Here is a 21,496-nt window from a genome sequence, read left to right on the forward strand (position 1 = left end):
GGGCGGGCAGTGTCTACTGGGGATGGGCGTGGGTATGGCGGGCCCCAGAGATAGACTGCTCAGGGGAGGAGAGTCGTCCCCTCCAGAAGCAATCAAAGGCCTGGTAGGAAGGGGAGCAGCTTGGGTGGCCCAGGCCCAGCACTGCCCACCCCCGTCCTCTGGCCCCTCTGTCCGCTCCAGCCCCCACCCTAGCTGCCTGGTCCCCTAACTTTGACAGTGAATTTGGGTGCTTCCTGGCTTAGTCCTTTCTGCTCTACTAGGTCTGCTGGATGACACGCTCCACAGGGAGGGGATCAGCTTGTGTTTGCCGCTGTGTTGAGTGAATGAATGAACAGCCTGTGTATAGGTGGCCATGCACAGGTAAGTACACTCATTCATACTCTCAGCCACACGTTAATACGCTTGGGTAGCACACCATCACCTCCAAATCATTCTCCCACCCGAGCACCACCAGAAAAAGAAATCCCCGCTGTGTAGCTGCATCTTTTTTTTTTTTTTAAGATTTATGTATTTATTTGAAAGGCAGAGTTACAGAGAGAAAGAGAAGACTTTCATCTGCTGGTTCACTCCCCATATGGCTGCAATGGCTGCGTCTGGGCCAGGCTGAAGCCAGGGGCCTGCAAGTCCATCCTACTCTCCCCGATGGGTGCAGGGGTCCAAGGACTTGAGCCATGCTCCACTGCTTCCCCAGGCACATTAGCATGCAGCTGGCTCACCAGTGGGGCAGAGGGCCTTGAACTGGCGCTCTCATCACGGGCGGCGACTTCATCCTCTGTGGTCAACCCTGTGCACTTGCACTCTTTACAGTTCTGACCCAGGAGTGAGAGAACCCGGTGACATCTCAGCCCAGAGGGGCGGGGTGGAAAAGCCTGCCCCCGGGGGCGGGGGGGGGGAGCCAGAGTGTGCCCCTCCGGAGGCTTCACTGGCCACCCGTGGTACACAGGGGAAGCCCCTCTCCACCACATGGTCTCTCAGCCTTGGGGCCATGGGGAATTTCCACACTCCTCCCAACACCGGCAGCCATTCCAGCCACCACTCCTGTGCACAGCTGACGCTTCCGCCTAGAATGTGCCTGCCCAGTGCCCAGCCCCAGCCCACCGTGCAGACCCCTCAGGCCGCCGCCAGCCCCATCCAGATCTGGTCTTCATACAGGATCGACTGTGAGCCACACTAGCAGCTCTGGCCCTGCCATCATTGTCCTAAACGCCATACACAGATATATGGAGCTACAGGCTTGGCAGGGACCTTAACGACCACCACAGTTTGCCAGCCAGGGGTGGTTGGGAATGTGGAGGGTGGTTTTGGTTGCCATGGAGACAGGGACTAGGGATGCCGGAAGAACTGTCTCTCCCAGAAAGCCAGCGGCCTCCTGTCCGGCAGGGAACCCAAAGCCCACGTGTGTAGCTCTCTAACTTTTGCCAATTATGTTTTTATTTCTCAGATGCCAACATCCGGTGAATATTTCTGATATATAGGTATTCACTGTTTAATATAGAAAATAGTATAGAGCAGGAAATAGCTACAGAGTAGCCCATAATATTCCTGCCCCCGAGAGAGAGTTAGGAACAAAAGTAAGAAGTGTGCATGGGGAACAATTCACAGTACACAAAGGGAGGAGTGAACAGCTGAGCTCCGGCCTGATCCCTGGCAGCTCCAGTTCCTTCCCACAAGAATTCCTAGTAGTTTGCCTTGTTGTCAACTAGGAAAAAAAAAAAAAAAAAACTGCAAGGAATATACCAGTCCCTTCCTAGCTTCAGCTCGCTTTCATCTTAGAGATGTTTCTTTTTCAGTACCCAGAGTCCCACCTCATTCTTTGTAACTACTGCAGGGCAACTCACAGGTGTACCTCAATTAATTTTTTTAAAAAATAATTAGTTTATTTGAAAGGCAGAGATAGATCAATCTTCCATCCACTGGTTTACTCCCCACATGGCTGCAACAGCTGGGGCTGGGCCAGCTGAAGCCGGGAGCCTGGAACTTGGGTCCTCTGCTGCTGCCTTCCCAGGTGCATTAGCAGGGAGCTGAATCGGAAGTCAGGCAGCTGGGACTTGAGCTAGTACTCCCTTACTCCTTAGCACAAGGAGCGGCCTAAACCGGCTGTACCACACCAGACCGGGTACACCTGAATGCTGCTCATCGATCATGTAGGTGTTTGCTGTTCTAAGTAGGGCTGCACTGAATTTTCCTCTGTATACATTTTAGATGCATTTTTTTCTGACAATATACATAGGGCGGGTTTCTAGGTTAAGACACCACCTGAGACACTGGCATCCCATATCAGAGCTCCACTTGCAATCCAGCTCCCTGCTAACGTGCCTGGGAAAGCAGCAGAAGATGGCCTGAGTACTTGGGGCCCTATCATACTAGATGGAGTTCCAGGCTTCTGGCTTTGGCCTGGCCCAGGCCTGGCCATTTGAGCCATTTGGGGAGTGAACCAGAGGATGGAAGTCTTCTCTTTCTCTCTCCCTCTTCCTCCCTCCCTCCCTCTGTCCCTGTCACTTACTCAGCCTTTCAAATAAATAAAATCTTTTAAAAAACAAAAAACTCTAACAGGGACAAACTGCCCTCAAACACCTTCTCCATGTTTTAATGCTATAACTCTAAGTAGAAAATAAATCTGAGCCAATGAAGAAGAGTTTTGACAATTTGACCATTTGTTAGCCAGATCTTTAGGACCCAAGGGGATTTTTTTTCTCTTTCTAAAAAATTGTTGATTAGCATATGTGTATATTCTATGTGGTACCCTGCAATATTTCAATACACGTATACAGTTAAACCAAATAGTATGTCTATTCCTTGTCCTTTCAATTTCCATTTTTGAAGATATTTATTTGAGGGGCTAGTGCTATGGTTAAAGTCCTGTCCTGCAGTGCCGGCATCCCATATGGGTGCCTGTTCGAGTCCTAGCTGTTCCACTTCTGATCAAGCTCCCTGCTTATGAGCCTGGGAAAGCCATAAAAGATGCCCCAAGTCTTTGGGCCCCTGCACCCATGTGAGAGACCTGGAAGAAGCTCCTGGCTTCGGCTGGGCCTGGCTCAGCTCCGGCCGTTGTGGCCATTTGGGGAGTGAAGCAGTAGATGGAAGATCCTCCTCTCTCTGTCTCTACCTCTCTCTGTAACTCTTCCAAATAAATAAATCTTTTTTTTTTCTTTTCTTTTTCTCTTTTTGACAGGCACAGTGGACAGTGAGAGAGAGAGAGACAGAGAGAAAGGTCTTCCTTTTTGCCGTTGGTTCACCCTCCAATGGCCGCTGCGGCCGGCGCACCGCGCTGATCCGAAGCCAGGAGCCAGGTGCTTCTCCTGGTCTCCCATGAGGTGCAGGGCCCAAGGACTTGGGCCATTGTCCACTGCACTCCCGGGCCATAGCAGAGAGCTGGACAGGAAGAGGAGCGACCAGGACAGAATCCAGCGGCCCCACCAGGACTAGAACCCGGTGTGCCGGCGCCGCAGGCGCAGGATTAGCCTATTGAGCCGTGGCACCGGCCTCAAATAAATAAATCTTAAAAAAATTTATTTGAAAGACAGTAACAACGACAGGATGGCTCCCATCCTCCCCAAATGGCCAGCACGACTGGGCTGGTCGAAGCCAAAGCCAGGAGCTGGGAACTCCATCCAGGTCTCCCACATAGGAGGCAGGGACCCAAGTCCTAAGCCATCACCTGCTGCCTCCCAGGGTGAGCATTAGCAGGTGGACAGAAACAGGAGTGGAGCCAGAAGTCAAACTCGGGCCCTCTCACACGGAGCGCAGGGACCCCAGCCACCTCGCCAAATGCCCACGCCTTTCCTTATCTTTTCTTTCTGTTTGGAGTCTCCCAGCTCTTGATACAGTGTGGGATTTTCTGCTGGGCCCTAGTCTCCCTGTATAAAAACCTATCATTCCTGTCTACGTGTTTGAGCACCATTACTCAACCTCCCTCTATCCCACCTCCCCTCGCCCTTCCCCGACTCTTCTAAGCACTAATCTAAGCTCAGAGCAACTTTGTTTTTTTTTTTTTTCTTTTAAACTTCCACATATGAGAGAAAACATGCAGAGTCTCTGTCTGTATCAGGCTTATTTCACTTAATATAATGACCTCCAGCTCTATCCACCCTGCTGCAACTGTCAGGATTTCCCTCTCTTCTAGGGCTGATTAATATCCCTCTGTGTGTACATACCACATCACCTTTGTCCATCTGTCCATCCATCAGCGGACAGCAAGCTTGGTTCCGGATCATAGTGGCTCATAGGGATCTGGCTGAGAGGCTGCTTCGGTTCCTGCGGGTGGGCACCCAGAACTGGGATGGCTGTGTCCTGTGCAGGCTGTTTGTGAGGTCTGTCACACTGTTCCCCAGCATTGCGGGACTGACTGGATTCCCACCAACAGTGTTCTGGGGATCCCTTTTCTCCATATCCTGGTCAGCCTTTGCGGTCATTTATTTATTATTTTTTCACTTATTTGAAAGGTAGAGAGACAGAGACAGAGGCAGGCAGAGATCTTCCATACACTGGTTCAGTCCCCCAAATACCCACCAAGGTTAGCGCTGGGCCAGTCTGAAGCCAGGATCCTGAAGCTTAATCCAGGTCTCCCATGTGGGTGGCAGGGACCCAAGTACTTGAGCCATCACCGGCTGCCTCCCAGGTGCACATCAACAGGAAGCTGGAGCCGGGAGCCGAGGCGGGACTTGAACTCAGGTACATGGATATAGGCTGTGGGGGTCCCAAGCGGCACCTTACCCGCTGTAGCAAATGCCTGGCCCAAAAACTTTTTTATCTTTTTGACACTAGCCATTCTTACTGGAGTGAGATGATTTCTCATTGTGGTTTTGATCTGAATTTTGCTGGTGGCTGGTGATACTGAGTGTTTCTTCATGTATCTGTTGGCCGTTAATAGTTCTTGTCTTGCAATGTGTCTGTTCAGCTTCACCATTTCCTTACTGGGTGGCTTTTCTTTTGAGGTTTTTGAGCTCCTTACATGTACAAGAAGCCTTGGGCTTCTTGACGTCATGCACCAAGCTGGTCTGCGTTCAGTGTCCTGGGGGGGCACCCCCATGCGGTGAGCCCGAGAGCATGCTCCGCCTGCCCAGGCCACCACCAGCATCAGCAATGTTGTGGGAATGACGTCTGGGAACGCCCTGCACCTCCCACCAGCTGCTGCCCCTTCTCCTGCCTATGCAGGTGACCAGACGGCCTGACATGGCCGAGGCTGTGCCTGGGAAGGGGCCGGCTGGGGCCAGCATGTGCAGTCACAGCGCCCAGCTCCAGGAGCTCATCCCAATACAAAGCCAGGCTTTGGATCTGAGCCTGGGTGACAGTGACCACAACGCCCCAGCCCCCACCCTGGACGTGGGAGGGGGAGAGGAAGGGACAAGGCTGGTCCCCCACAGCAGTCCCTGATCTGGCCATCCCGGGAGCTCTCACCCTCAGGCCTCCCCCACGGGCAAGAAGGGACTTTGTGAAAACTAGAGAAGTGCACTCAGAGGAGCACAGCAAGCCGCTGCCTCTGCATCACTCACGCGTGGCCGGGGTCAGCCCATGTAGTGCCCAGGCCGCCCCTGCCCTTCCACATCTGGGCTTGTGTGTGTCCCAGATGTGACGTCATTTCACCATCTCCACAAGGACACTTCCTTGCCAGAAGAACACCACCACAATCACAACACCATTGTCACCCCTGAAAGTAATAATAATGATTCCTAATCGCTTTTTATATCAGAGAGCCAGGCAGAGGTCACATTCCACCTGGTCTCACTAAGGCTTTCTGTTTGTGTCAATTTAGGTATGGCCTCTTGTGAGTCTCTTTCGGGCTGGAGGTGGTTCGGCGCCACTTGCTGTTCTGTCTCTCCCACAGATCGGTGGTAAGACCCAGACGTGACCTGTCAGATTCACCTAGGAGGCTTGCTTGCAAGATGGTGGCAGCAGGTGGCACTGAACTCTTATCAGGAAGCACAGGGCGTCAGTCTGTCGCTGATGCTGGACGCCACTTATGCTCACTGGAGTGGCTTCATTCGGGCTGCAGAATGGCGTTCCATCTCATTCTTCTACACTGATGAGCGGGAATCGACCATAAACATGACTTCTCCTCTTCCACTATTTGGTTTCATAACAAATTTGTTTCAAAGGGACTTTGAAAGCTCATCAGCTCCCTCAGTTGGAACCCTGGGGTGAGTGGCCCAGAGAGAGTAAGTCCGTCACTAAAGGACACACAGCACATGGAGATCAGGGCGAGAACCCAACCCCACGTCTGCCACAGGCATAGGATGCAGCAGGCTGGAGCAGGAGGGGTGCAGGTCTGAGAACCAGAGGCCTGGACTTGAACCTGGGACCTGCCATTGACAAGCAGCACTAGGACAGACTGTTCAGCCCCAGACTCCTCGGTAGCACACAAACCCCACTCGGCACGCAGCCCGATGCTCCCCGAGGCCCACTGCATCTTAGGGAGGACTCGCCGAAGCCCTGTCCGACTGCACACGTGAGGCTCAGGCCCAGGGCCTCTCCTTGAACGCCTCACCGCTGCCCCCGGGCCTGGCTGAAGACCTTGACTCTCCTCCCAGGTGCCTCTGCAGGGGGACAGTTGCTCAGAAAGCCCAGGCCCCGGCCAGCAAGGCGACAACTGTGTAACTGAAATCGTCAGGCATTCCCAGATGGTGGCAGTGTGCATCCAAGCAAGCACCGGGGCCCTAACTGAGCGGGCAGGGCTCTGTGCGATCGTGCAGGTCGCAGGTCCACGAGGCTGCTCTGGTGAGCTCTGCCCCAGCCCGGAGTGAGGGCTCATGGCCCAGTTCTGGTAAACAGTCACGGTAATGGGTTTCTTTTCATCTCTGGAGTCAAGCTGTCGCCTGAGCTGTAGCCAGAGAATGTGAATGTCAACCGGGTAGTGGAAAAGGGCTGACAGGGGTGGGTGTGAAGGAGGGACAGCTGGGGGACACATCTGCATTTATCCTATCCCAAAAAGCACAGGGGAGACAAGAAAGCCTGTCGAAAGTTGAACCAACGAAACAGCAGTGCACGCTAAATGCACTGCAAATTTCCAAGCCGGGAGGCAGGAGGTTAGACATGTAAGCTAAACTCTCAGGAAAGGCAGTGGATAGGGTTCTAAAGTTACAAACCTCGGGACAGATGTGCAAGCCTGTTACCTGGAGTTGAGGAGGTAAGTGGCGCCCAGAAGGAAACGTGTAGAATACCTTGCCTGTGGAGGCAAGCCAGGGTGAAGAGGGAAGGATCGGACAGGGGTCTGGCCATTTCCTTTATAAAGCCTCTTAGGTTATTTGCTACCATGTTCCTATCTCTCTGCCTGCCTAACGTCTATTTGACCAAGTTACAGAACTTCCATTTGCTGCTGCACTCCCTAAATGCCTGCAACAGCAGGGCCAGGGCCAGAGCCAGGAGCCAGAACCCCAATCCAGGTCCCCCATGTGGATGGGAGGAAGCCAAGCACTTGAGCCATTGCCCTCATGATGGAGTCTTTTGAGTTTCTTGTGTATTCTGCTATTAATCCTTCGCCAGATGCAGTATTTGCACACATTTTTTCCCCATTCTCTCAGCTGTCTTTTCACCCTGTTGTTATTTCCTTAACCGTGCGGAAGTTTCTCAGTTTGATACAATCCCATCTGTCTAGTTTTGCTTTTGTTGACAGTGCTTTTGGGATCTCACCCAAAAAAATCACTTCCTATGCACATAAGTGCTTCCCCTGTTTTAGTAATTCCATATCGTACCTTTATTTTTTAAGTTTATTTATTTGAAAGGTGGAGACAGAGGACAGATCTTTCACCCATTAGTTCGCTCCCTAAATGCCTGCAAAAGCCAGGCATCGGCCAGGCCACAGCCAGGAATTCAGTCCAGGTCTCCCTTGTGCATGGCAGGGAACCAAGTACCTTAGCCACCATCTGCTGCCTCCCAGGGTAATCGTTAGCAGGAAGCTGGATGGGAAGAGGAGGCGGGACGCAGTCCCAGGCACTCCATCATGAGATATGGGTGTTCCAAGTGGCAGCTTAACCAATGCTCTGCAACACCTGCCCCTAGATGTTACATTTTCATCTCTGATCCATTTTGATTTCTGTAGAAAGTGACAGGTGCAGGGAGATGCAGTCTTCTGCATATGGATAGCATTTTCCCAGCACCACTGATGAGAGCCGTTGTCTTTTTTTCCAGGGAATGTTTTAGGAACCTTTGTCAAAGATAAGTTGGTGTGGGTTTGTGGATTCATTTCTGGGACTTATTTGGTCCTAGTGCCTGTTTTCACGTCAGTACCATGCTGTTTGGGTTACAATAGCTGTGTAGTATGTCCTGAAATCTAGTGGTGGTCATTTTGCCTAAGGTTGCTTTGGCTATTTGGAGTCTTTCTTACTTCCATGTGCATTTTAGGATGGCTTGTTCTGACCTGCGAAGATCATTGGTATTTTGGTGGAGTATGTGTTGAATCTGTAAATCACTTTGGGTAGTATGGACATTCCGATACCAATTCTTCCATTCCATGAACACAGGAAGTCCTTCCACTTCTCCATCCTGTTCAGTTTCCTTCATTAGCGTTTCGTAACTGTCTCGGGTTTTACATCCCTGGTTAGATTTACTCCAAGCAGGTGGTGATTAGTGTTGATAGTGATAGCTATTGTAAATGAGACTGCTCTTTTAATCTCTTTCTCAGCACGTTTGCCATTGATATATAAAAATGCTGATTTTTGCATGTTTTATATCCTGCAATTTTATTGAATTTGAGTTTTTAGTCTCCTGATGGAATCTTTGGGTTTCTTTATATAGAATCGTGTCATCTGCAGAGATACTTTGGCTTCTTATTTTCCTTATTTGCGTGCCTTGTTTTAAAGCTTCCAATACTACACTGAATAAGAGCGGTAAGAGTGGACACCTCTGTCCAGTTCCAGATCTTAAAGGAAATGCCTTCAGGTATCTGTCACGAATACTGGCTTGGTTTCTCCGATGCAGCCTGTGTTATGCTGAGGTGTTTTCTTCTATGTTTAATGTGCTCAAGGCTTATTTTTTTAAATCAGGAATGGATGTTGAATTTTATTCAGTACTTTCCTTCATCTACTGAGGAATCACGATTTTTTTTCTTCATTCTGTTGACAAGGATGACGTCCCCCGAGGTGTGTGTGCTGAACCCTCCTTGCTCCGCTGGGATCCATCTCGCTTGGTGAGCGTGAGTGCTCTTTCTGATGTGTTTTGGGTTCGATTTGCTGGTATTTCACTGAGAACTCCTGCATCCGTCTTCATCAAAGAATTGGCCTACAGTTTGCTCTTTTTGTTGTCTCCATGTCTGGTTCTGGAATCGAGGTAAGGCTGGACCTGTAGAATGAACTGGGAAGAGTTACGTCCTGTTTTAAGTGATCAACTCAACTCAAACTGGCTTAAGCAAAGACAAACTTGGCTGATGGTTCATTCCTAAACCTACGAGAGGGTAACCAGCTCCTGGCACAGCTGGATCCACAAGGCCACAGAGGCATCAGCAGGCCTGTGTGTCCGACTCCATCTCTCGGCTCCCCAGTCTCCAGACTTCATTCTCCGATGGCCAAACAGTAACAGCGTCCTCAGCTCCAAGCTAATGGTTTTAGTGAAACTCTGGGGCACTGCTACAGGGACCCGCCAGACTCGGGTCCCCTGCCCGGTCCTTTCGGGACAGGGTGGGGCAAGGCTCAGCAGCTTTCACTGGGAATGGAGGAGGGGTGGCCTCCAGGAGCGGGGCTGTCCTTGCAAGAAGTGATGATGGACAAGCAGCTTCGACAATGCCCCCTACACCCCTGCACCAGGCTCAAGACTGCAGTCAGACTCCCAGCAGTCCCATTCTACAGACGGAGCAAGCAGCTCCGAGAAGCCAAGCACTCGCCAGCGTTTCGTACCTGGAGGACCAGGGAGCGCGGATGCACCCGTAACAGGCGGAAGAGGCAGCAGGCAGGCCACAGCCTGTGTAATCCTGGCGGGGACAGAGATGACTCGGCCGACAGGACCTGGTGCGTGGGTGGGAAGGGATCAGGGCACTGAGAAGTATGGCAGCATCCTTGTCCCCACCTGCTCTGCCAGCCCCGTGCCGAGAGCACAGCAGTGCACAGTCGCTCCCGCCACCACGCATCCGCCCTCAAGTCGACACCTGCTGCGGCATCGCAGTGGCTGGACCGACCCTGGAGCCGGAGCGCTGGGTTCCCTGGGAAACAGCCGTTAGCAAGGAATGAAGCGCTCCGCTTGGAGGTGGAGGCAGAATCCCAGAGCAGCAAAGCGGCGGGAGCAGAAGTGAGGTGGGGGACAGGTGGGAGCAGAAGTGAGGGGCGGGGAGACAGCTGGGAAGCCGTGCACGGCGCACACCGAGCCGCACAGCCGGGCAGGAGCAAGCACGAGGGCTGCAGCCTCCCACCCCCCCAGCACAAGCCCCGCCCACACTTCCGGCCTGGCACTTCCGGCCCCTTTGCCTGCCCTTTGGAAACCCCGGCCGCCGTCGGCTTCAGCTGTGGAGCTGCCGGGACTTTGCTCCCTGAGGCAGAGCATCCGGCCCGGGGTCCAGTGCGTGGGGCAGCGGAGATGGGTGGAGGCACGGGAGATGTACGGATGTGACAAACCTTCGCTCCAGCTCTGTGGCTTGACTTCTCCGTGCCTCCCTCGAGGGTGGAGAGGATCCGGGATAATGCAGGCGGAATGTGGACTCGTGTCCGCTCCTGGGGCGCCCTGGTCATCCGTTGAGCCCGGGGGCACCTGGGGTCCTGAAGGGGGGTGTCATGGCCAAGCTGCATTAGCCAGGACGAGGGTGGTCACAGGCCGGCTCAAATGACAAGGACACCTTGGCTCGCCAAACTGGAAGGTCCTGAGGTGCCTGGGGCTTTAGCACAGTGGGACCCCGGGGTGATGGCCCACTTGGGCATGGGGGGAGTACTCGGCCTGACCCAGGCAGAGAGCCGTGAAGCGGACTGAACTCGGGTCACCGGCTTGTCCTCCAGACTTGCAGGGGCCGCCATGGTGATCTCTCTGGCTGGAATGATTTCCACTGCAGGTCTCGCCCTCTGCTGGCCCACTCAGGGACCCGACGGTCAGCGCACAGGTGCTTCTGAATCTCCCCGGAGGTGGCGGTGCCTGGCGTTCTGCGTGTGATCTGTTTGGTAGAAATCGCCGCTGAAGCCCTGGGATCCACAGGGAGAAACGGCTCTGGCGGAGGGGTGACAGGTGAGGGTCAAGGCTGTGTCTTGTCTTGAGCGTCCTCCTCGCAGTGGTGCTCTTGCTTCCAGGGTTCTGTGAGCTCCTCCCTGAGTGGCCCCCAGCTGCCTGCATGAAGGGCACTCCAGCTATGCCCCTGCACCAGCCCTGTGACCCTGGACAAGTCGACCCACCTCTCTGAGCCTCGGTCTCTGCCACTGTAAAACGAGACGGCCGTCCAGGTACTGACACAGACACGTGCACAGCCAGCCATGTGGGTGTTCTCCATGGCCGATTCTAAACAGCCAGCATCCGATCCATGGACAAGCCATGTGCACACGTGCAATGCCCTGCTGATGCAAACGGATGGCTCTCCAAACCTGCCATGGGTCAGTGACACAGAAGCACACCAGGCGATAATCTTCACAGGAAACTCTAGGAAAGGCAAAGGCAATCACTGGAGCAAAGGCCTGTCAGTGGCCGAGGCAGGAGGGACTGGCTGGCGTGGGAGCGACAGAACATCCGGGCAGTGATGAGGAACGTTACGTACCTCCATTACGGTGGTCTCTGCAGGGGTGTACACGTCTGACCAGACTTCCAAATTGTACACTTCACATCAGTGGATTTCATTGCATAGAAAGTACAGTTCAGAGCAAAGAAAAATACTGCCCTGTATTGGAACGCTTTGTAACATAAACCCAACCAGAGAAAGGCATTGGCTCATACAACCAGGTTAGGCCAAGGGTGCAGTCGGCTTCAGGCGTGGCTGGACCCAGGGGCTTACGGATGCCTGACGGCCCACTCTCTCCATCTCTTAGTTCCCTTTCCTCTTTGCTGGCTTCGTTCCCAGGCGGAGAAAGATGGCCACCTGCGGTTCCAAGCCGTATCCTATCATCTTGGCAGCTCCCACCGGAAGAGTGTCTTCTTCACCCACAGCTGCTGCAGAGTCTCCAGGTCTGTGTTCATGACTGGGTCACATCCTGAGTCTAAAGCCACAGGGTGGGGTCGGCCCCACCTGAACCCCAGGCGTGCAGGCTACTGGAGACATGGCTCCCCACGGGAGACATGGTATTGTCTGCAGAGCGAGCCGAGAAAGCCATCCGAGGGGCCGGCACTTCTCAGCAGGGTGTGGTGGTACCACACCTTCTCGACACGGCCAGGCCACTGGAGTGGAGCCCAACCTCGCTGCCTCAAGCCCATGGTTTTTCTGTGACGTCACCGGCTCTGCCTGGTTAGATACGAGACAAAACAGAAAGCGAGCACAAACTGCTTCCCCGTCGCTCAAGCCAAACAAAGCCCTTCCTGCCTGCGCTGGGCCGGCCGTCTACACCCCGAGGATGCGGGCAGGGGCAGGAGTTCAGCCACTCTGGCCCAGGCCCAGCAGCAACGCCAGGGCCTGCAGGACAACTTTCCCCTACCCCCAGAAGAAGGGAAGCCTCCCTCCTCTTCCCCCGTGGCCTGGAGCCGAGAGCCCCACAGAGCAGAGGGGCAAAGGCTGCATCACATCCAACACAGGCCGGCATCCCAGCAGGGCCCGAGGAGGCTGTCGCCCGCCCCAACCCCTGGAGCTGCAAGCTCCTGTCTCAGGCTTGCATCCCACCCAGGTAAGGCAGGGTAGCAGGGGGCCACTTCCCAGCCCGGTCTCCAGAGTCCCTGGGCGGGAGAAACCGGAGCTGAAACCCATTTCCCACTAAGGCGTGGGCCAAGTCTGCCTGCGCAGCCACCCTGCTCTCTGGAAAGCAGGCTTAATGGAAGTCATTGCCAAGAGCATGCATTCCACTGCCACACAGGGCGGGGTGGGCAGGAGGGCGAGTGCAGGAGTGGCCGAGCGCTCGGGGCCTCCTTGCCAGAGGAAGCCCAAAGGCCTGGCCCCGAGCCATGGGGCTCCGGGAAAGTGGTGTGCTTGACTCCCGGCTCTGCTCACCAGGGCCCAGGCAGGCTCCCCACCCACCCCGCCCCGGGGCACTCCTCGCCATGGCCAAGGCAGGCTGGCCCCGCGGCCCCACTGCCTGGAGCTGACAGCACTCGCGAGGACTTGCTCCCTGTCCAGTAGGCCAGGCTCCTGGAATTGAGCTCCATAGAAAGGAGAGGCAAGGACCGCGGCCGAGATGGCTCTTTCCGGAATGCCTCTGGCCGAGCAGAGAGCAGCAGGAAGCAGCAGGCGGACGTCTCCCGTGCTCTGAGCCTGGCCCTCACCTGCGCTACCTGGCGCCAGGCTGGCACTGGTGGCAACATGGCAGGCTCAGGAGGGCACTTCCTCCCAGAGATGGCAGTCCCTACCCCGCACCTGGGGATACGGTGATGACTGAGCGCTTTGTTATTAAGAGTTAGGACACGCTTCTTGTGTGTGCTCATTAGAGTGTGAGTGAGTGGCATCCTGAAACAGCACTGACCTTGGGGGCCGTCAGATCCCGGCGAGTCCGTGTCCTCGGCTGAAGGCCCCAGCTCCTTAAGCCTCACTTTTCTGTCTGTACAATGAGAATTGAAAATTGACTGCCTGCAAGAACAAAGTTTTGGGGGACAGAAGGGCAGGGCAGAGGTTACTGGGGTACATGGGCAATTTGAAACAAGCAGAGGCTAGCATGGCCATTCAGGGACCATGTCAGACCGCCCCTGGGGGGAATCTCATTTCAGGGGGGCCCCGCCCTCCGCTTACCAAGAAGGGACAGATAGCATCCATGGTGGAGCTTAAGCTGTGAGCCGTCCCCTTCCCTGTGTCCAGCAGAGCTGGCGTGGAGGCGGAGCCGAGGCAGGAAGATGATGGCAGTCAGGGTCGAGGACACGCGGTCATCTCGAGTGGGCACCTGGGAACCTCAGCAGTAGCCCGAGCATCTCCTCTGCTGGCCCACGAGGTCAGTGAGACATGGGGTGCACCTGCTGGGGCGGGCCGGGTCCTGCTTGCGGCTCTGTGCAGCTCCTGTCTGCCCGTCTGTGTGGGAGCCACTGCCCGGCCTCAGTGGGAGGGCAGCATTTGGTGGCTTTAGGACTTGGTGACATTCCTGTGCACTGTTGGGTAAGGGAGGCATGTGACAAACCAGTGCCCATGTCCAAAGGTATTTCTGCTTCCTGACAATCTCGCCCCTCCCACAGCCACACCCTGGATAAGGCTTGGCTGGGTCAGAATGTCCAGGGCTCTGATGGGAGCTGAGGATGGAGGAGAGGCACGGAGTGAGGCTGGACTGCAGAGTGCCCAGTCCTGGACAGGTGAGCTGCAGGGACTCGGGGAGGGGGGAGGCCCCAAGTCCTCCGCAGCGCCATCTCTAGTGCTGCGGGTCACTGGGACTCTAGCCAACTCCGCGGCTCCTTATTTTTAAAACACAGCGTGAGTTCCTGCCCAGGTGCTGTCCTTCCGCCCCCCCCCCGGCAGCCTTGCTCGGGCACCGCACGTGCCGCCGGCTCTTCTGAAGCTGCACTGCGGCCAAGCCGGGGAGGCGCTGCCTGGGCCCGGGCCGTGACCCGTGCAGGAAGTGCGTGGGCGCCAGCCCTCCGCGCCCTCACCAACCCTAGACTTCCACCAAAAGAGAAGTTGCACAAATGTACGCAAAATACTCGCTAACCAAGGCCCGGGCCGCAACCAGCATACCCCGCGCCCTCTCATGTGGGCCGTGTGTTCCAGTCTGAGCCCGGGAGGCCCCTGGTGCTCCGGAGCGGCCGGGGGGTGGGGGCCCAGGGTGGGTTGGTGGCTAGTGCCGCCTGATGCACACTGCAAGAACAATAAGGATTTTTAGGGGCATTATGACTGAGTCAGGAAACACAGCTGCCCCTGAAAGTCCCTCATTTTTCTTGCTGTCCTTGAGTTCCCTCCAGGTGAGCCGAGGTGGAGACGGTGTCCCTGCACCTGACCCTGGCTCACAGGCAACTCTGGGGTGGGCGGGATGGCTGCAGGGGCCCCACGGAGGCTCATCCTCTCTGACGCTCGGCCTGGCCAGCGGCCGCCCTCGTGCCCCACACAGGAAGGAGCAGCCCCTGTTCCCTTGGAGCTGACACAGAGCCGCTGCTTCCTGCCTGCAGGGAGCCACACACCAATGTCCTCGTGGAACCCCCAGAGCGAGGCAATGGGTGCAGACTGGGACAAGGGGCACCTGGCTCTTGTTACCACAGGTGGGGGATGGGCCCATCTGGGAGGAACACAGCCCCAGGAGTGGCAACCCCAGGAGGCCTAACAGGTGTGAGCAGAAGAGGGGACTCCAGCCTTCGCCCCACCTCGGGGAGCTGCTGAGAGCAGCGGGCACCTGAACTCAGTTTCCCATCTCTCCAGCAGTCCTGACCTTGCCACTGTGTAAAACGGGCCTAGAAGGAGCCGAGCCTCACTAACCTCTCTCCTGTTTGCAAGGAAAAGCAGAAGAGCAAACGAGAGAATGTTACCTCTGCCCTGGACCCCAAAGGGGCTGCTCTCAACAAGCTGACGCTTGCAGCCCCTCTGTGCCCCGGTGGTCCCCGGCCTCAGATCACAGCCCGGCCCTCCTAGCCTCTGCCATGTCCCAGCCCACCTTGCATAGGCAGGCAGTGGCTTCACACAGACCCAAGTACGTGGGCGATTCCACCCCATCCAAACCAACAACAAAACAGCCTACAGTGGGCAACGGAGACAAGTGCAAAGATTTCTGGAATGTTCCACATAGCTTTCAGCTTCAAACCAGCGAGCTGACAGGCTCTACAGGGAGAGCAACAAAGTGGCCAACAAGAAGGACAGCACTGGTGAGTTTCCTGAACCAGCCCTGAGCATGCACCTTGATGGGATGATGCCTTCCGCCTGCAGGTGCAGGTGAATCGCCCAGGCAGCAGAGGGCCCAGACCAGGAGGGCCCCGAACGGGCCACTCCCCATAGACCCTGGGGACTGCACTCCTCTGAGCCTCACCCATGGAATGGCACCCATCGACAGGGAGGTCTTCCCGGAGGTGAAACCACTCTCCCCAGAGCACCAGCAGCGTGGGCCTCTGCTCTGTCCAGCCTGGCTCCGCACCCACTCTCTGGAGGCCTGGCCACCGGTCCCACTACCTGTGCAGGGAGCTGGGCCTCTCAGAACATGGGCGGCCCCTACCCCGCAGACAGACGGCCCTGGGGCCCCTCTGCTCACCGTTGCGTGCTCTCATGTGTGTGGACAGGCACTGTCAGCCGACGGACGCAGAGTGAGACTGGAGGGCTTGGCAGACTTAACAGGAGCACGTCCCCCTTGGCCCCCAAAGGCGGGCGGCACTGCAAGCTGAGCACTCGCCCCCGCCCCAGGCTTCGCGCTCCTTCCTGGCGCAGACTCACAGGCGGCGAACCCTGTCCTCTCAGTGGCCCTTCCACCGCCTGGCCCTTCACCTGGACTCCCTGCTCCAAGCAAGGTCACTCGACCAGCGTGACAGAACCCACGTGGTCGCCACCCAGTGTAGGATCCAAGTCCCGTGCACCACGACGCGTGCCTGCAAAGAAGCCCCTCAGTGTTCCTGGCGCGGGCAGGTGGCGCTGCTCGGCGTGCTTCTCTCCACACAGCGCCGTGTGGCACAGGGAAGGGCCAGCTCACCCCTCACGGGCCACGCCTGCCTGGACAAGCTGCTTAACCCCTGGGGTTCTGTCTGCTCCTTTGTGGGATGGGGTCATGGGGGTGCTCGGGTGACCACATCTGCGCAACTCCGAGCGGTGCCTGCCACAAAAGCACGAAGTCCAGATTAGCCGTCAGGTGCGCATGTGGCCCAACAGCCAGGATGCAGCTTGGAACGAATACCCACCTCCCCCATCAGAGTGCCGGGGCGCAGGGCCGGCCTCTGTCCTCGGTTCCAGCTTCTGGCTACTGTGCACCTGGGAGGCCACGGGTGCTGACTTGAGTCCTAGGGTGTGGGGGATCTGGATGGAGTTCCGGACTCCTGGCTTTGACCTGGCCCAGCCCCAGTTGTGCAGGCATTTGAGGAGTGAACCAGCAGATAGATCTCTCTGTCTCTCAAATAGATTAAAAAACAAAATCAAAAAGACCAGTTATCACTACCCTTCCCTGTGTGTGCTTCAAGCCTCTGCAGGACCCTCTTTGACCCCAGCCCCAACCTGAGTTAGAGACCCCTCCTTGTCCACCCCACCAGACCAGGAGCCTGGGACCACGTGTGCTACAATCACACATACTTTTTTTTTTTTTTTAAGATTTATTTATTTATTTGAAAAAGTTACACAGAAAGAAGGAGAAGCAGAGAGAGAGAGAGAGAGAGAGGTCTTCCATCCACTGGTCAACTCCCCAGTTGGCCGCAATGGCCGGAGCTGTGCCAATCCGAAGCCAGGAGCCGAGAGCTTCCTCTAGGTCTCCCATGTGGGTGCAGAGCCATAGCAGAGAGCTGGATCGGAAGTGGAGCAGCTGGGACTTGAACCAGTGCCCATATGGGATATCGGCACTGCAGGCTGCAGCTTAACCCACTCTGCCGCAGTGCCGACCCCATCACATGTACTTATTAACAATGCTAGTTCAGGGGCGTAGTGGGTACAGCCACCGCCTGCAGTGCCGGCATCCCATGTGGGCGCCAGTTTGAGTCTCAGCTGCTCCACTTCCGATCCACTTCCGATCCAGCTCTCTGCTATGGCCTGGGAAAGCAGAAGATGGCCAAGTCCTTGGGCCCCTGCACCCATGTGGGCAATCTGGAAGAAGTTCCTGGCTCCGGATTGGCCCAACTCTGGCCATTGTGACCGTTTGGGGAGTGAACCAGTGGATGGTCTCTCTCTCTCTGCCTCAGCCTCTCTGTAACTCTGTCATTCAAATAAATAAATCTTTAAAAAAAAAAAAAAAAAGCCAACCAGTCGTCATCCCCTCCCTGATACAGGCACAGGACAACAGACTCACCCTCACCCTCACCCTGCCCCCTTCCTGGGATGCAGAGCCCTCAGCAGGGACTGGCTGAGAGGGTCCAGGCCTGCCTGGGGGCAGCTGGCTTGGGCCGCATCTGCAGTGAGGAACAGCTTGCTTTCTTGGCCGGGCTGGGATGCACAAGCCAGGAGACCTGAACCTCTTCCATCAGAGTTGCTGGGTTTACGATAGCTAATCTCTCTCTGCCAGAAATTCTGCTGCTAAGAACACTCACTCCCGGCCCCTCAGCTCCCCCATGCAAACACTCCAGGGCCTGGCTCCCCCCTCAGCGGCCCTGCCTGGCCCCACACCGGTGGCCAGCATGCCTTGGGCCTTGGCTTAGCCCCACGACTCCTGGGAAGGTGGAGAGCCCCAGTGCCCCCTTGGCAGGGCTGCGCCATGTGTCCACGCAAAGCCTCGCTCCTGCCGTCGAGGTCGGGCCAGGGAGAGCAGCGCCTGCCTTTTATCCACGGTTCCAGACCATCCGGAGGAGTCGAAGCCAGGGGTGGGTGCTGGCACTGGAGCTACAACATTTCTCTCTTTAAAGGCCACGCCACTGGGGGCAAGGAATCCAGACCAGCAGACAGCAGGGCTGAGTGCAGGAAGAAAAGAGTGTCTATGTAAAGGTGCATTTAGGGGCCAGCATCCATATGGGCGCTGGTTCGAGTCCTGGCTGCTCCACTTCCGATCCAGCTCTCTGCTATGGCCTGGGAAAGCAGTGGAAGATGGCCCAAGTCCGTGGGCCCCTGCATCCACGTAGGAGACCCGGAGGAAACTCCAGGCTCCTGGCTTCAGATCGGTGCAGCTCTGGCCATTGCAGCCATCTGGGGAGTGAACCAGCGGATGGAAAATCCCTCTCTCTCTGCCTCTCCTTCTGTGTAACTCTTTCAAATATTTATTAAAAAAAAAAGGTGCATGTATCCTGATGACAAGGAGTATACACGCTGTGGCCACCGGGCTGCACCCAGCCCACCACCAACGAATCTGTCTTCACACAGCTGTGTCAGAACAGGGCGCGCTCATTTGTTCATGTATTTTCTACACCTGCTCTTGCACTACCCTCGTACAGCACAGATGTCCGCCAGCTTACAAAAGAGCTAAATTTCAATAAAACCCTAAGGTGAAAACATTGGAAGTCAGAAATGCATTGAAGACACCTCGCCTCCCGCACAGCCTGTAACATCGGTGGAGGATGGGGCTGACCGGGAGCTGCGCTCACTGCCCGCCCCACTGCCCGTCCCTGGCCCAGGCGGAGAGGCACATTCAGAATGCACAGTACGGTATCTCAGGGCTGCACCATCCTTTTCACAGCAGCCTGAGAGATGGTAAGTCAGGGGCTGCCTAGAGTCACAACAAGGACTCACCCCGTGGTCCTCACGCCTGCAAGGTGGACACCCACCCTTTAGGAAAAGTGTGCTGACCCCTGCCCCCGAGCAATATCCGGTTGGCGCCTGCTGTGCTAACCCTGCAGAAGCTGTAGGGCCGGGGAGGGAGGGAGGGGCTGCGGGTCGTGGAGGAGCCAGGTCACCTGCCCCGGGAACAGCGACAGCTGGCCCCTGCACCGTGGCTAAGGGAGAAACGAGTGAGGCTGGCCTCTGTCCTGTCTCCGAGCTCACAACTTACGGAAGCAGATGCTGCTTCCAGGCCGCAGAGAGTGAACGTGGTGCTGGGACCACGGACTGCAGCACCTGTCACCCAGCACACTGGTGTGTGTGTGCACTGAAAGCCAGGAATATCCACAACCCCCCCCCCCCCCCAGGTCAACAGAGACCCCAGGAGCCCCAAGTCCGCTTGGGTCACGTCCTCCCACTAAGCCTGCTACAAACACAGCGTGTGGTTTTCAGAGTTTGTGGAGTGGCGAGCCTACACCAGCAGCGAGGACAACAGGCAGGAACTGAGGGCGCCCCCCCCCCCACTGCCAAGCAAAGCGCGTGCAGGGGACGTGGTAAACATGCACGGGGCAAACTCATAGCACCAGGAGTTTTCCTTGGTGGAAGAGCCACGAACATCACGGCAGAGCAGAGCGAGCCTACGTCTGCGGCTTCGTTGTTGGGAGCAGAGCGAGCCGCCGTGAAGGAATACGTTTCCTGGCTGCTTTTCTCTGTGGTCCCTGCAGCCGCCTGCTGGGCTGGCATACCTGTTCTGTTATGACTTGGTGGGGTGTGGGGAGCAGATACATGGTAGGAGCCAAAGCTTTAAAAAGCCGTATTTGACTCCCTTGTGCACTTCTTCAGAGCCTCCCTATGGCCAAAGTTCTAGTTGGAAATCTAAAATAATTTACCTCATCACGACTCCTAGCAGCTAATTAGAAAAATGTACTAATTGGATAATCTGGTTTCAAAAGTTCTAATTATACTCCTTAGAAGGGAAGAAAAGCAATACGTCCATATGCAAAAATAACAGCAGTTAGTCTAAATCGTGCAAAATACCCGGAAAACCTAAGGCCTGAGATTCAAACACATTGTCTTAAGGTGACAGTGACACCTCCAGAATGTTTAATACAAAGTATTGTCCACAGCTCAGAGATCCCGGGTAAAAGGCACAGCTCCTCTGGACGAAAGGGTCTCTGAAGAGACACTGCCCCAGCGACGCCCACCAGATTGCTGGAGCCGAGTGGCTCTTCCCCGCTTCGGAATGCAGCAGCATTCTCAACTGTCATGCCTTCAAACTCCACAGAACGCTGACCAGTGACTACCGGAAGTGTCCTCACTGCCTGAGACTTCCAGACCCCACACCGGGAAAGAGGTTCTCTGCCCCATGGTGATCGCCGCCTCGCCCGGCACCGGGCACATTTCTCCGAGGGTTTTACTCTGTGACTGGGAAGCACTGGAGCCGGCTTGACAGCAGGTCTTGGGGGGTCAGTAGGCAAGAAAGGCCGGCCCCGTGGGAAGGGACTGTGCCTGGGAGAGCGTCCCGGGCAGGCAGGGCAGCCCTCCTGACGCCAGATGCCGGGGAGAAGCGTGCTGGCAGGAGCCTGGCACAACCTCAACCTCCCGTGGAATGGAGAGCTGCCCTGAGCGAGCTCCTCCGGGCCGGCTGCCCCTCCCGGGGAGGTCCCAGGAGGTAGAGATAGGCTACCTGCAAACCCCAGCATGGCCCCCAGCCCTGCCATCCCAACGCACGCCTGATGGGGCACCAGGCCTCCCCTTGGCATCTGCTCCGGCCCTCACTCTGCAGGACACGTGCTCCCACAACGGGCGGGCGCACGGAGCACGCGGCGCCTGGACACAGGGCTGCAAGAGCGCCGAGAGCACCCAGGCCAGGGCCATGCATGTTAGTTTCACTTTCTGGGTTTCTTCCTGGGTCACTTCTCACCCCGGAGGGAGAAAACGTCCTTTAAAAGCCCAAAGAGAAAACCCTGAAAAATGTCCCCTGTCCTTTTCCTTCTTTCCTGAGGCCACCGCTTCTCTCTGAAGCCCCAGTGAGAGCCTTTGGTGAAAACCCCAACGACGTAATTCGGGTCCCCGGGGCCGCTGCGCTCTAATACGATTACACATCCAAATGCAATAAACGGAGCAAAGCGGTATTATTTTTCTGGGAAAAACCAACATCATAAAAGGGTCTTTATTGAATCAAGGGCCCGG

At 56.0% G+C, this 21,496-nt stretch overlaps 1 protein-coding gene and 1 long non-coding RNA gene across 6 annotated transcripts; one reads left to right on the forward strand and one right to left on the reverse strand.

Annotated features, from left to right (window-relative positions):
• Positions 1–243: 243 nt before the first annotated feature.
• LOC133746763 (uncharacterized) lies at positions 244–13,848 on the reverse strand. Of its 5 annotated transcripts, none has more exons than XM_062175009.1 (4): positions 13,760–13,848; positions 13,497–13,571; positions 9,825–12,331; positions 244–6,817 (listed from the first exon to the last, which is right to left on the reverse strand). In XM_062175009.1, the coding sequence occupies exons 3-4, from the start codon at positions 10,704–10,706 to the stop codon at positions 6,074–6,076; spliced, it is 1,626 nt and encodes a 541-aa protein (XP_062030993.1). In that variant the 5' UTR covers positions 10,707–12,331; positions 13,497–13,571; positions 13,760–13,848; the 3' UTR covers positions 244–6,073. The 5 variants fall into 5 exon arrangements, with proteins under 5 accessions (XP_062030993.1, XP_062030994.1, XP_062030997.1 ...); XM_062175010.1 differs by lacking the exon at positions 13,760–13,848 and having other exon boundaries at positions 9,825–9,932; positions 10,536–12,331; positions 13,497–13,570; XM_062175013.1 differs by lacking the exon at positions 13,760–13,848 and having other exon boundaries at positions 10,536–12,331; positions 13,497–13,570.
• LOC133746765 (uncharacterized) lies at positions 12,670–15,521 on the forward strand. Its single transcript, XR_009864260.1, has 4 exons — positions 12,670–12,707; positions 13,829–13,955; positions 14,194–14,307; positions 15,437–15,521. It is a non-coding gene; the product is annotated as an uncharacterized LOC133746765 (long non-coding RNA).
• Positions 15,522–21,496: the final 5,975 nt, after the last annotated feature.

This window comes from Lepus europaeus, chromosome 18 (assembly GCF_033115175.1).
Source record: "Lepus europaeus isolate LE1 chromosome 18, mLepTim1.pri, whole genome shotgun sequence".
NCBI lineage: Eukaryota > Metazoa > Chordata > Mammalia > Lagomorpha > Leporidae > Lepus > Lepus europaeus.

What these genes read in the sequence shown, in the direction of transcription:
- LOC133746763 (XM_062175009.1), bottom strand. Translation starts at nt 10,706, where the DNA reads ATGCAGCTTGGCCATGACACCCCCCTTCAGGACCCCAGGTGCCCCCGG. An exon ending in CGCGCTCCCTGGTCCTCCAG is followed by an intron (nt 6,818 to 9,824) that starts GTACGAAACGCT and finishes CTCTGGCTACAG; the next exon opens with CTCAGGCGACAGCTTGACTC.